At 31.4% G+C, this 13,853-nt stretch overlaps 2 protein-coding genes across 2 annotated transcripts; both read left to right on the top strand.

The window, feature by feature from the left end:
- The first annotated feature begins 6,757 nt into the window (after window positions 1-6,757).
- On the top strand, window positions 6,758-7,902 carry LOC149909543 (uncharacterized). The gene is made up of 2 exons (XM_090120180.1): window positions 6,758-7,496; window positions 7,886-7,902. The coding sequence occupies exons 1-2, from the start codon at window positions 6,758-6,760 to the stop codon at window positions 7,900-7,902; spliced, it is 756 nt and encodes a 251-aa protein (XP_089976306.1).
- A 149-nt stretch (window positions 7,903-8,051) lies between these two features.
- arg (arginase) lies at window positions 8,052-11,967 on the top strand. Its single transcript, XM_090117729.1, has 6 exons — window positions 8,052-8,284; window positions 8,662-8,850; window positions 10,344-10,530; window positions 11,037-11,147; window positions 11,237-11,364; window positions 11,613-11,967. The coding sequence occupies exons 1-6, from the start codon at window positions 8,110-8,112 to the stop codon at window positions 11,852-11,854; spliced, it is 1,032 nt and encodes a 343-aa protein (XP_089973855.1). The 5' UTR covers window positions 8,052-8,109; the 3' UTR covers window positions 11,855-11,967.
- Window positions 11,968-13,853: the final 1,886 nt, after the last annotated feature.

The following is a 13,853-nucleotide window of genomic DNA, read 5'->3' as shown; positions in this document are numbered from 1 at the left end:
AAAACAATTTCATATTAAAATTCAATAATTTTCTATTTTTAAGCCTAGATCGTACAATTCTATTCAACAAGACGAATAAAAAACTATTCAAATATTCCGATTCGCAATCTTTTCGAATAAGCCACGAGAGTTTTTGACTTAGCTATCTTGAATTTACATAATTCACGTTCATTCGATTGCTTCAGAATTTCACTGCTTTTTCTCACCTGCAGCGGAGTCCGTTTCAACGATATCTTTATTACGATGCAGATTCTCTAAGCTGGAGCCATGAGCACCCTTTAATTTGCACGGCGCTGTATTGTTAGCGGAATTCAATTACTGACCGAACCTGAATAACTTTACTCGTATAAAATTTATATAGAGATGTTGAGTGGCGAGCGATGCTCAAATATAAATATGGAAGCTTCACCTGTGTTGTATGGTGATCAACATTTATTTGAAAACACGTTCAATTATACAGATATTGTATTAAATGGCAAGAATTCTGTAACGGCAGGCCTCCATAATGAAAAAAGTTATGCTATAGGTAATTAATCAGTAAATATGAAATACATAAAATAGTTCAAAAAGCTTGTATAGGTATTTATTTTAACGAATCAATCAATAGTAGGAACATAAAATGGCTATGACACAAAATACCTCAACTAAGAATTTCTTTTATGCAGACATTTGTGTCCTAACGATCTTCCGGGGCTTTCAGTCAGTTTGAGTCAAACATTTACACAATCTTTACAAATAATTCAACAACTATGAAATAAAACGACAATAAAAGGAAGACGTGAATGAGAGAATAATCTATAGTTATATTGTAAAGAGGCATTATTACTTGCAGTGACAAACGAGATTTAAAGAGATAACTTTAAAAGCTCTATTATATATTTTTATAACTCTAATAATAATTGACGCAACGATCCATAACAATGAAATATAAAAATGTAATAACAATGAAACAAGGTTTAAAGAGAATGAAACTTTTAGGTATACCTATAAGTTTGTTACGTAATTTTCAATAAAATAAGTTCTAAATTCTGAGTTCTGAGTTCTAAATAATTTAAAAATATGTTTGACTATAGGTATGTGTTATTGTTTCAGTAATAATAAGCAGCAGTATACACTATACATGTTTTATGTACATAATATCGCTCATTTGCTTCTATAACGTGACAAAGTCAAAATCTCAATTGTTGGGAAAACGCATTTGAAAGTTTAAAATTCCTGTAACTTTTTAATTATTATGCTTAGACTATTCAGCTCAATACAACATATTAAAACGTTCTCGTTTTTTTGAATCAAATTGTATTCAGAACAATAAGTCGGTTATTAAATTTATTATGATTATTTATTTCAGAAAGGGCCCTTCTTGTTGCGTTTTTCTTGTAAAAAGTGTGCAGTATTGCGTTACAAACAGATATGTATCATTTTTCTTGAAAAAAAAATTGAATAAAAATCTAAAACTTTACAAGTTATGTCGTATTGTTACGTTTTATTGATAATCAGTAATCTAAATGTATTGGAAATTTTAATTAAAACGTGTTACTGTAGTAGAAATCTTTTTATTTTTGTACTTTGTTTTACAAAATGAAAGATATTTTTGCGAAATTATTGTGTAACTTTCTCTGAAATACAAGTAATATACACATTTAAAAAAAATATACAATTATAACCAGACATTAATATTTTTTGTTTTACTTTTACTCACAAACGTTGGCAATTATAATATTACGACCCGCCCCGAATTCGCACGGGTGCAATCCTGATACCATCGATTTTTCTGAAGACTTTTTCATGTGTTAAATACTTAGTAAGTAAATTATTTTGATAAATCTCGTAGGGTTCAGAATGCATTTGCAATGCAGGCGGAAAATAATGTAATTATTTACAACATCACATTAGAAACGTCAAAAATAACAGTTCATTCACCTATTTATGGATGCTATTATACAATATACATATAAACCTTCCTCTTGAATCACTTTATCTGTTAACAAAAACTGCATCAAAATTGCAAAACGCATTCGGCCGGGGAAAACGACTTTGTTTTATATTTTGCTTATCTCAGTAATATTAGGAAACTAATCTTTATTGCGGGTCCCGGTCAAACATAAATCAAATAAACATATTAGCAAAACAAATCACAGGTTCTTGTCTCGAGACAGCTTCTTGATCTCTCCTAAATTCCAGTAATCTTTCAGTATTTCACGGTGTTGTTCTTCGGAAAAAAAAATTGACACTTGAAAATGCAGGTTTTCTTGCAGGATTCTCTTTTAGTTGACGGGGCGGCACAGTTTTTTTTTGTGATGCTTTCGATTCGTAGGACTGTCTTGCATTTTTTAACTGATTTGTAATATTATTTTGTTTTCATATTTCTTTATTCAGTGGTATTTTTTACTCGTTTATGCTATAAAATAAATTGATTGTTTAATTCATTTGTATTTCGAGAATCGGTATGATCTTTTCGTTTTTCTAACTTAAGTGAATGTAAAATAAAATAATGAATATTTTCTCGTACAAGATTTACAAGCTTCCTAGACCGTGATTCCATCTGAAAAATAAATTAAGTAATCAGACAACATTTTTATCATTTATAATGCAACATTGTAGCGTATTCGTTGTAAAAATGTATTATTTTTTATCAAGAATGTGTTAACTTGAGATAACCAACATAAATACCAAACATTTTGTACTTTTATTATCAACTGTAACGGAACATCTTAAATTAACCAACAAAAAACATTGTTTATTTCAGCAACAACGGGACAATCCTATGTAAACCGTAGCATACGAATACTATTTTTACTACAATAATGACCCACATACAAATGTCCCGTTATAGCTGCAAATATAAATCAGTAAAAAAACAAAAAGCTGTACTTACCTTTCAGCAAAACCGTGATACAATAAGCTGTTACGTTTTTACCGCAATCGGGCAGCAGTTTCCTTCTCAAGGGAGCAGCGACAACTGACTTAAACCGTTCTTGCATTAAATTCAAGAGCAAAAAGAGATTTCGCTAAACCGATAGTCGCCGACCTTTTCCCTCATAACTCGGTCATTTTTGGAGCTAGAAATATCGCGTTTTAGCAGCAGGTAGAGCGCGATGCGACGGATTCTACTGTATCATTATTCCATAACGATACATATGCTCGTTAACACGTTCTTGTCGCAAATGAGCGATATGTAATTAATTATACCAGCAGTGCGATACCATTTTACCCGCTTCCGAAACCACGGCCAAAAACTTATAACCCCTATTTCAACTCTCGGGGGATTGATATGCTATGCTCGACCATGGGCAAACTGGTTATTTTCATTTAACCAGTTTGCCCATCGTTTCAAATCTGGTTACAATTTTTCTATCCGTGCAAATTAGTGCTTAGCCTTCTGTGCCCTGCCAGATCACGACATATTTTCCAAGCGTAGATTTCAAAAGAATTAAATTTAAAACTTGCATTTGCAGATTCAAACTGACGTTACTTTGAAGCAATAAAGCCATAAAATAAATTTCAAATGATGTGCTATAAATCCGCTCTCAACGATAGACATCCTCCGAAGCTATTCAGGCTACACTAAGATTTATAGGAAAATAGGAAACTGCGCGATTTACATAGAAAGTATAAAATGAATTTGTGTACAAAGTATCTTCTGTATAATATCGTGTATAAATATTATTACATTATTGGTTATAATTCTGAAATTGCAAAACGACACAAAATTATTAATGGGATTTTTCTTTTAACGTTAAGCTCAATTTATTCCCAAAATATTTTTTATCTGTTTTGTTTTCATGCGTAAATCACTAATGGGCTATAAATTTTTAATAAAGTCGATGGAACAATGGTTCAGCGTGAATGTTAAGAAGGTGCTATTTTTCGTCGCACGATACTGATAAGAATGGAAAGCTAGACTTAAAAGGTTAAAACATTAGCCTATTATTTCCGTTATAAGCATTACTTAAGATAATAAGTAAAATTCCCTATAAACAATCTTGAAATCAACATTCATATGGCATTTGGTATCGCTTAATTACGATGTTAAACAACTGTATAACTTCTTGTAAGTGCGGTGAGAGACCTCGCCACTCACTCATTGCCTACAGCGTTTGCAGAACCTCAACTGAAAAGCTTCACAACAGCCCTCGTTGAAATATGTCGTATGATTCATTATTAATATCAAAACTCCGAGTGAACATTGACTTTGACAATTTTCACACTCATGAATACGAATATTAAAATGTGGAATTTAATTTTAATTTCGCAAGACGTAATTAAACTTTTGTGAATATACAAAAGATTTTCTGCGAAATGTAAGAGAGTATTTTGTGCTTATTATTAGCTACACGTAATCAAATGCGGTATACATGACTAGATCATAGGCTATTCTGTGAGATTTTTTATATCTAACACTAATGGTCCGCCCCGGCTTCGCCCGTGGTACATATTTCGCAATAAAAGGTAGCCTATGTCCTTTCTCGGGTATCAAAATATCTCCATACCAAATTTCATGCAAATTGGTTCAGTAGTTTAGGCGTGATTGAGTAACAGACAGACAGACAGAGTTACTTTCGCATTTATAATATTAGTAAGGATTACATTATAATATGATAATATATTAAAATTGTGCTATTGTACATTATTCTCTTCCATACGAAGTTTTCGCAACATATTTTAAGTACCTACTCTACTAAAAGATGCTAGACATTAATTTTAATTACAAGAAAACATTAAAGTAGGAGTAAAGTTGTATCTTTAAAACCGCACCGCACTCGAGATAGTCCTTAATATCACTCTAGGGGCTTCTCTTAGTACCTGCGAAGTTTAAGACCACAAAGCGAAAATTAATGACTAGGATTTTACAGTCTTATGGAACCCATTTTTTAAATTAGCAAAAACACATTGACTAGAAACGTTATAATATTTCCATTCATTCTATGATCATTTTTGCAGTATCAAATGTAAATCTAACTAAATTATACATTAGTATTAAATCTGAATTAAAGAATTAAATTGAAATCCAGCCAAACAAGAAATAATCAGAAGATTTTTTTACCGTTGGATTCGTACAATCCAAAATTAGGCCCAAATCTCGGCCAGACTAAACCACGGAAATGGGTCAAGTAGCTTTAAAGAAAATTCAAATTTCAACCATACAAAACGTTCTCTAACAGCTGAACAGCACGGCGAGTACACTACAACACAAACTGTGATACAATAAGTGGCCACGGTACAAACTACACTTTTCATTGGTACCACAATTATTGGTACTAAAAGGAAAGTTACACACAGTCGCTAACTTCTCCTCAATGTATACTTGTGTATTCCGCATCGCATATGTGCTCATTTAACTTTTTACTTTAAACTATAGATAACTTCTTCTGGCTTTCCATACAAATACAGATATTATATGTATGTACATCGTGCAATTTAAGTTTTTCTCTTGACAAAATTTTAAACGATTAATTCGGATACGATACTATTTCATTAAATTAAAAGATTTCCTTATTAGCAAATGTATCTACAGATCTCGTTAAAAAATCAACACCATACATTTTATAACGCACAGCGAAATTTAAGATCACATTTAAGATACTGACCTAAATCACAAGGAATCTTTTCGAATACCTACACTATTATATTCCAAAGATTCACGCAAGAGATTAAGCTAATAAAAGCACAATAGAAATTATTTACGTGACGCACGGAGTATCGGATCATTGTATGAATAGGAGATCAGCGTGGAATCGATAGCGTTAGCCCTGAATAAGGTTGCAATTTTATCATCCGGTTGCCGGCCTACCCTCGTAACTTATTATCTGACGACCCACTCAAATGAAAGCTCTTCGTGACGACCATTTTGTACAACCACAAATCTTTAAATATGTCATATTATACCGATTTGGAGGGATTGGATTTGTTTTAATTAGCTTTTTCATTTAAAGAGGTGTTTCAGTTTTGTTTAACACTTAATTTGTTAAACACTTAATTTTGTGTTCTCGCAATACATAAATACTGTGAGAAAACAAAATTAAGTGTTAGTTTTTAATTAAGTGTGTTATTAAAAATAAATATGTATATGTGATCTTGTGTTCATTATAATTTATCTTTTAAAACTTATGCGGCCATGATTTATAGAGTTCACAAATGCTATCTATATAAATGATCATCTAGTCAAACCAATTAAATTTTATGCGAAACTATGAAATTTTACAAGACTTCTTGTGCATTTGAAGAAACTGAAAACCTTTTGATGATAAAATCGCTCTTCCGTTTTAAGGTTAAGAACTCCTTGGTATTATAGCTTTTCATGCAAATGTTAAATTACTAACGCTTTTCAGTGCTCTTGTTTGGGTCAACAACAAGGTCTAAAGGCCTGTTGGTCACGATCGGACTGATAGAGCACAGCGCCTTCATCATACAGCCTTGCAACTATCACTTATTAAACATAATATATCTTTGTTTTGTCAATCTACATACATTGCTTCAAATATAAACATGTACCTATATTTAGCTTTTAATTTCGTTAAGTAAAATCACAAGTAAAATTAATATTTACAATATTGTTCATTTTATTTAGTCTATATTTGATACATTGAGTGTTATGCGCTGTAAAAGAGATGAGTCAATATTGACATTGATATGATTATTTCAAATCAAATATTTGGTAACAAATTCCCAATGTAAGCGCGTTGCTATGAATTTAGTATGTAGTTCTATAGCATATTATATACTATTCCTTATATATTTATCCCGTAAATCCATAGGAATGACCTACACAAATTTTAGAGACTGGAGAATAATAGAAATATTAGCTGAAGAACATCCTTACATTGTGGCTTTATTGAGTAATACAAAAAATTACACGTGTACAGGAGTAATTATAAGCGAACGTGCAATATTAACATCAGGTCGTTGTGTCTTCCCCGAACCAACGTTTGTCGCAGTTAACAGTGCAGTACTCGGGAAAATGACAAACAGGAATAATATTTTCGAAATCGCATTCACAAGAGCTCACGAAGATTATATGTACGAGGTAAATGAATTAAATCAAAACATTACACGGATGCATAGTAACCTTGCAATTGCATTTACTGTCAGAGCAATACTTTTACAATTTACTGAAAGTGCCATTTTGGGAAACTACTTTGAGTCCGAATTGAAAAATAAGATACTATCAGTAACTGGGTACGGGCAATTGAAAAATTCTGACTTGGCTATCCTGCAAATTCAGGAATATAAGCAAGTAGCTTGTTCGAATCCCAAGTGGTATTACTGCATTTGTGGTACAGAATACTCAAGTGAAATAACATACGAATTGCCATTCGGTGAGGGTGCGCCCATTTTCTATGGACACGAAGTTGTTGGAATTACAGCGTGTCCTGTAGGGTCCCTGAGTTTGAAAGAAGACGTTGATTATAATATTTTTACAGTTATAACACCGTATATGACGTGGATCACAAAAACACAATTGGAAATAGGCCAACATCGTGACAAAGTACCTCGTAGTAAAGCGACAAGCATTAACAAACAGTCTATTTATAATTTTATTTTATATTGTGTTATTAAATACATCATTTAATATATTTTATTACTTTTTTCTTCTATGCCATTCTTGATTTCCATTAAATTAATAACGTAAAAGTTGATTACCTACGCCTACATCCAAGCATGATAAAAAATGTCGTGAAAAACTCATAAAATCAGAAACGTGTTAAATGATACATTTTTCACCAATATACAAATGAAAATGAGCAATGCTTTATGATAATAAATGCGAGTTCTGAAGTGAGTTTTAAATTATCAGAGTGGAATTTCAATAGCCATTGAAAAAAAATTAATACCTGAAAGCAAATAACATCATTCACAACAGTTAGTTGATTTTTTACATTGTTAGGTGAACTGTTCCAATAATAATTTCTAAACAAGGTAAGAAATTATGAATAACTAATTTTTTGTTTTAAAATACACTCAATATTAAACGTAGCACATTCGTCAAGCTTTAATAAAAAATGATCTTTGACTTGCTCGGAGATAACACGCACAATAACATTTGCTTTTGATAAGTTTGTATTTCGCTCTCACTGTACAAGTCTCTTCTAAATATTAAAACTCGTAAATATGAATGTCCTTAAGGATTTCGTGAGAAAAATGTCTCAAATTAAAAAGTGGGAACCTTTAAAGCAAGTTGGTATAATTGGAGTGCCATTTGAGAAGGGACAGAAAAAGTATGGAGTGAGTGTGGCTCCAGCGGCTGTGCGGTCATCAGGGTTGATTAGTGAATTAAAAGAAATCGGTAAGGAGAATCACTAAACGATATTTTGGTTTTACATTTAATTGCTACTTTTATGTATTAAAAATGATACCTACTCATATTTTTTTTATAAAATTTTTATTATTTTTATAAAAAGAAATATCATTGTTTAGCTTTGATTTTGTAACAAGTTATTTTAACAAAACTTAAACTATTCAACGTCCATTGTGCAATTACTTATTAGAAGAACCATAGAACCTGTAATGATCCTGTTAACCATAAAATTAAAAGCTTTCCAAATTCCCATGAGAATAACATACATACTTATATTTTAGTAGATATAATTATTTTAATTCCTATTGTTTCATTGTTGCTTTCAATGCCTTATAGATTTTATTTTACCAAAACCTTTTCATTAGATGGCCTTAACATCAAAGACTACGGAGACATTGATATACCGGCAAGTCATGAAGATGTAAACGTAGATAACATGGTGTCTCTACCTCTTGTTTCTGCCTGCAATCATAATGTTTCGAAGAAAGTGTCTCAAGTGCTACGGGATGGAAGACTTGCTGTTACTATAGGAGGAGACCATTCCATTGGAGTAGGTAGGGTAAATATATAAATGATGGTTGATCAGATGAACATATATTTCGAAATACTTGAAGCACTAAGATGTAATCATCATTATTCATTGTACTTAATGCTTATATCAATATATCCATGAACTACTATCACGAGTTTAGGAAAAGTGAAAATAATTTACAACAATTTAAACAGAAACATATGCTGATATGCTACTCTTATTATAAAAGTATAGCAATCGTACTTCACAAACACCCGCCTACAAATCATTAGGAAGGTATAGGTACTTAATATAGCAAACGAGCCTCTAGCTCTAGGCGATGTCATTTCAATAGATACTATTTTCTTATAATATCAAAATCTCTCATCAGGCGAAGAATATAATATTAATTCTCATAATAGAGACGTTAATATATTTCTTTTCTAAATATATCAATATAAGAAATCTTCAGCTTACGGCTAAGCTTTATTCTAAGGAGAAGCTTTGGTTTCTTTGTACGATTTATTAATTAAGAGAAAAATACTTGGATGATTAATTATTTACTTTTTCAAACACATAATAAGTTTGGAAAACCAATAAAAGCATGATTTATTTTCATAACGTAATTTTTTATATTCGTAAGTACCTACATTGAAAATTAAAAAGAAAATTCTGAAAACTTTGCTTTGTATTTACTTACAAAGAACCTAACTATTATCATTCAATTAATCGCAACTAAAAGCCTAGCTTTGTCTTTGTTTTATGTCTATTTCTCATGAGTTGCTCTTTAATTATACTTAAAAGTTAAAAGGCATGTGACACATCGATAAGTAAACGATGTAATGACGTAGCCAGCAAGACATGTCAACCTGCTATTCAAGCTGACATTCCATTACCGAAGTAGCTGACTCGCATTTCGTAACAGCTGACTCATCCACATCTTATGAACCATTCATATTATAATATTACATCGTTACACTACAGCTTTATAAATCTTGTCTGACTATATTATAAAAATGTAACATAATTAACTCTATTATAGAATATACCACAAGAGATGCAATGCAAGTAAGGACTCTTAATTCATAAGTGGAAAACACCAATTTATTAAATTCTGTCAGATACAGGTCTAGCCAAAAGTCACTCAAATTAATGGAAGCTTTGAACCCCGAACAGGTTACTATTTTTGTACCTATTTGTAACCCTTTGTTGGAGTTATCTGAGTGCTCAATTCATTATATGTAGGTACTTACTTTAATACCTTTGTAACCTCTTGTAACCCTACTTTGCTGGTGATGTTGAAAATTGACTGTTACCTAGCTAAAAGTAATCAAAATAGAAAACTCAATGATCAATACAAACGAATTAGGTACCTATTTTGGAAGAAACCTTTTACTAGATTTCAATTTGCGCAGTCATTTAGACATTTATGGATTTATTAAGATGTAAAAACCTTCTAGTTAGATTTATAACAATATTTTTAATTTATTTTTTCAATTTCAAAATAATAACTAAAAATGATTTCCATTACATCAGGCACAGTAGACGGGCATTACAATGTGAACGAAGACATGATCCTCATCTGGGTGGACGCCCACGCGGACATCAACACAAACAAAACTTCCGAGTCGGGCTCGGTGCACGGCATGCCCGTCGCACTCCTCGTGAAAGAGCTATCGGATTACTGGCCTTATCTCCCTACTATGGACTGGCAAGTTCCCAAGTAATATAAATATTTTCCTTTACACAATGAATTTGGATTTAATGCATATTTTGTTTAAGTATATTTTAGACAGTTTTTTGTAACCTTAATGTGCTTTATGGCTATTAGTATTTGGTATGCGTCCACCAGTTACTATCTTACTTCAAAATTCAAGTTTACGGTTACTTATTCACCTTTTCTTAATTAGCAACTTTAACGCGCGACAACAAAGCGCGTGAAATTCCCTTTTTCATATTCTCATTTTCTTTTTCATGACAAACGAAACTTTCCAATTGGTTTTATGTTTGTTATTCTTAATCATCTATGTATTTATATGTATCTAAAATTATTTATGTCTATGATCAAACATTTCTCCAAATCAGTACAGTAGGTGCTTCAGGCAAACAAACTTAAGTTCCAACGTAGCTTATGAAAAATTAGTAGCTAGATTAGAAATTTTGTACGGAGAGAAGCAAATATATTTCACTGACAATTTGATAGTAATTAAAAATACTTTAATGTTCTAGATTTTCCATAAAGAACCTTGGTTACATCGGACTTAGATCTGTAGACCACTATGAAAGGTTGGCTATAGAGAAATACAAAGTGCCCACATTTGCCATGGAAGATATCGAAGAGTAAGTACACTAGACACGCTCCGGTTTCCTGATTTTACTATTTTTACCTGTCGGAATAACTTATAAAATAATTATTTAACAATTTTCAGTCATGGTATTGAAACATCAATAAACCATATTCTACACGTATTGGATCCTAGAAAAGAAAAGCCTATTCACGTGAGCTTTGATATCGATTCCTTGGACGCGTTGGAAGCACCGAGTACTGGAACACCAGGTAACTTTTTTTTACTTATTTCTTACTTTATTTATATGATTTTTAATAGAAAAATTAATTCTCTTCCTGCTAAGTCCCATTTCATGAACTTCATGAGAGAACATTTAAAGATTTTATCAAAGGTAAATAAATACCGCACAGTTGAAAGTATGAAATAAATTTACAGGCTTATATACTTTATTGTTTCACTTATTTTAAAAATCATGACGCTAATATCTAAATTCTAAAATACTATCTGTATTTTGCAGTGAGAGGAGGATTAACTCTACGTGAAGGAATAAAACTCATGGAAATTATTCATTCGACGGGCCGTTTGAGAGCACTAGACCTCGTGGAAATAAATCCGGCGATAGGAAATGACTCCGATAGAAAAAGGACAATTGAAGCAGGGCTATGCATTTTAAAGGCGGCGCTCGGATTTTCAAGGCGCGGCACGACCCCGCGAGGCATTTCTGACTTGCCCGTGCAAACGCATCACAATAAGTCTTAATTCACATTCTTATTTGTTTCACTTTAAAGGGCTATTATATGATTATATGCTGCATATATTGTTTGTACTTAAATTAGTCTATATTGTTAAGATAACGTGATTGTATCTTTTTAAGAAATATACCTACTCCACTTATTATTTAATTTTACATTTCAATATATTCCATGGGCGGTGACTCTATCTATAAGGTGAACTGGCTATAATTATTCTTTCAATACAATGACATGATTATCCATACACGCAACAATCATTATCTATTTTAAATTAATAGGTATAACAGAATCTTCTCTTTAATTTATTTTATTCACTTTTAAAGCTTGCCGTGTTTCGCAATCTATCACATGCTGGTACATAAATGGAAGAAATAAATTAAATTTGAACAAATATTTAATTTGAACATGTTTCTTCGTAAACTCTGTGCACGAGGCAGAAAGCCAATTGGCGGAAAATATCGCATTTAGGATTGAGATAAGCAAAAATCTAAGAGCAAAAATATCTTATGATAAAGATTGATACAAAGCACTATTGAAGAAATGGATAGTGTTAAATATTTAGTTTTATTTGTAAGTATTGAGTAACATCTACATGTTTTCCTTCTGGTTAAAATATGTCTTAAAATATTTAGCTCTCTTTTGACTTCATTTTCGAGTCTACTTTCTACCTACCTACTTATTACTACATACTAATTATTTAAATTAAACTAAGCAATTGAAATAATAAACCATAAGTTGCTTAGAAAATCAAAAGTATCAACGACCTTTTTGGCTTTATAATCAAGCTCAAATATTTTTAAGGAAGAAATAATTCCTTACTCGTTTAATAAAAACAACTGAATAATTAATAATCCTTACCAAAAGAAAAATGAATGTTAAAGTAAAATCAACCTTATTTACATTTTATTAAGGTGTATTCACAATTCCCACGGGTTAAAAACTAAGTTCTTTTTTGTCCCTGTTCTTGTTGTTATCTTGATGTTGTTAAGGCTTTTCATAATATAACATCTTTTTGTTAGTATCAAGTTGCCATCACTACCGACAGAAAGGCCAAGGCAAAAAAAAGTTTACCTACTACTACTACCTATGAATAAAATCTATTACTGTTCATTGATCCTAAAAGAAAATAAATATAATCACCATAATATAAGTAGGTAATGATTACAGATATTTTGTTCCCTGTTCAACACCAGTCACTCGCTCAAACCTATCAGCGATAATGGAGAAGACGAAATCAAAATGGCCGAAAAATATTTTGCGAATATACCAAATATCGAATCAAAATACATAATGAATGAAGGTCTATCCAAAACAATAACCAACTTATTTAAAGGAAAGATAAACCCGTTTCCTCTGTATAAAATAAGCCTTACAATTGACCCCAAACCAGTCAAAATACCATGGACTTTAAATGGAGCAAGTAATTCTAATGATTCTTTCTACCACAAGAAGTATAGATACGTGAAGCTTAAAAAATCACCGGTTGCATTGAATAAATAAAACAAAATTTCATTGTAAATCTTTATTGCTTTTTACATGTGTTGTTGTAGTTACATGGAATTCATTGCTTTTGTGTAACTGTTACACTATAAATAATTATATTCGCCGCGATGCGGCTGTATAATGCATTGGAAATGTTTAAAATAATTTGGAAAATCCAAAAGTGCACGCCTCATAATTTTTTTTTAATAAATATTTATTAATTATTATTTTTGTTTATTTAATAACAATTAAACCACATCGAATCAGACCCTGAAAAATGAAAGGGTTCTATTCCTGAGCATACTCAAGCGTAAGAGAAAAAAAAAGACTCGATTAGTAAAGTATTTGGGTCGCTATCGTGTTAGCAAGAAAAAGGATCCGCACATACAGACACACGGACGTCCAAGACAGAACTTTTTTAAACTGTTTTTTAACTAGTTTAAATAACAAAAATGACATCAAAAATATCATGAACGTTAAAAATAGTGTTTTTTCTTAATATGTGTGTGTATGTATTATCTTAC

The sequence above is a fragment of the Colias eurytheme genome, chromosome 3, assembly GCF_061535395.1.
Source record: "Colias eurytheme isolate Ceu_HAF_F1 chromosome 3, ilColEury1 Martin Lab GWU primary, whole genome shotgun sequence".
NCBI lineage: Eukaryota > Metazoa > Arthropoda > Insecta > Lepidoptera > Pieridae > Colias > Colias eurytheme.
This window is presented reverse-complemented; position numbering and strand designations above follow the sequence as displayed.

What these genes read in the sequence shown, in the direction of transcription:
- LOC149909543 (XM_090120180.1), top strand. Translation starts at nt 6,758, where the DNA reads ATGACCTACACAAATTTTAGAGACTGGAGAATAATAGAAATATTAGCT.
- arg (XM_090117729.1), top strand. Translation starts at nt 8,110, where the DNA reads ATGAATGTCCTTAAGGATTTCGTGAGAAAAATGTCTCAAATTAAAAAG. An exon ending in ATGGACTGGCAAGTTCCCAA is followed by an intron (nt 10,531 to 11,036) that starts GTAATATAAATA and finishes TTAATGTTCTAG; the next exon opens with ATTTTCCATAAAGAACCTTG. An exon ending in GCCATGGAAGATATCGAAGA is followed by an intron (nt 11,148 to 11,236) that starts GTAAGTACACTA and finishes AACAATTTTCAG; the next exon opens with TCATGGTATTGAAACATCAA.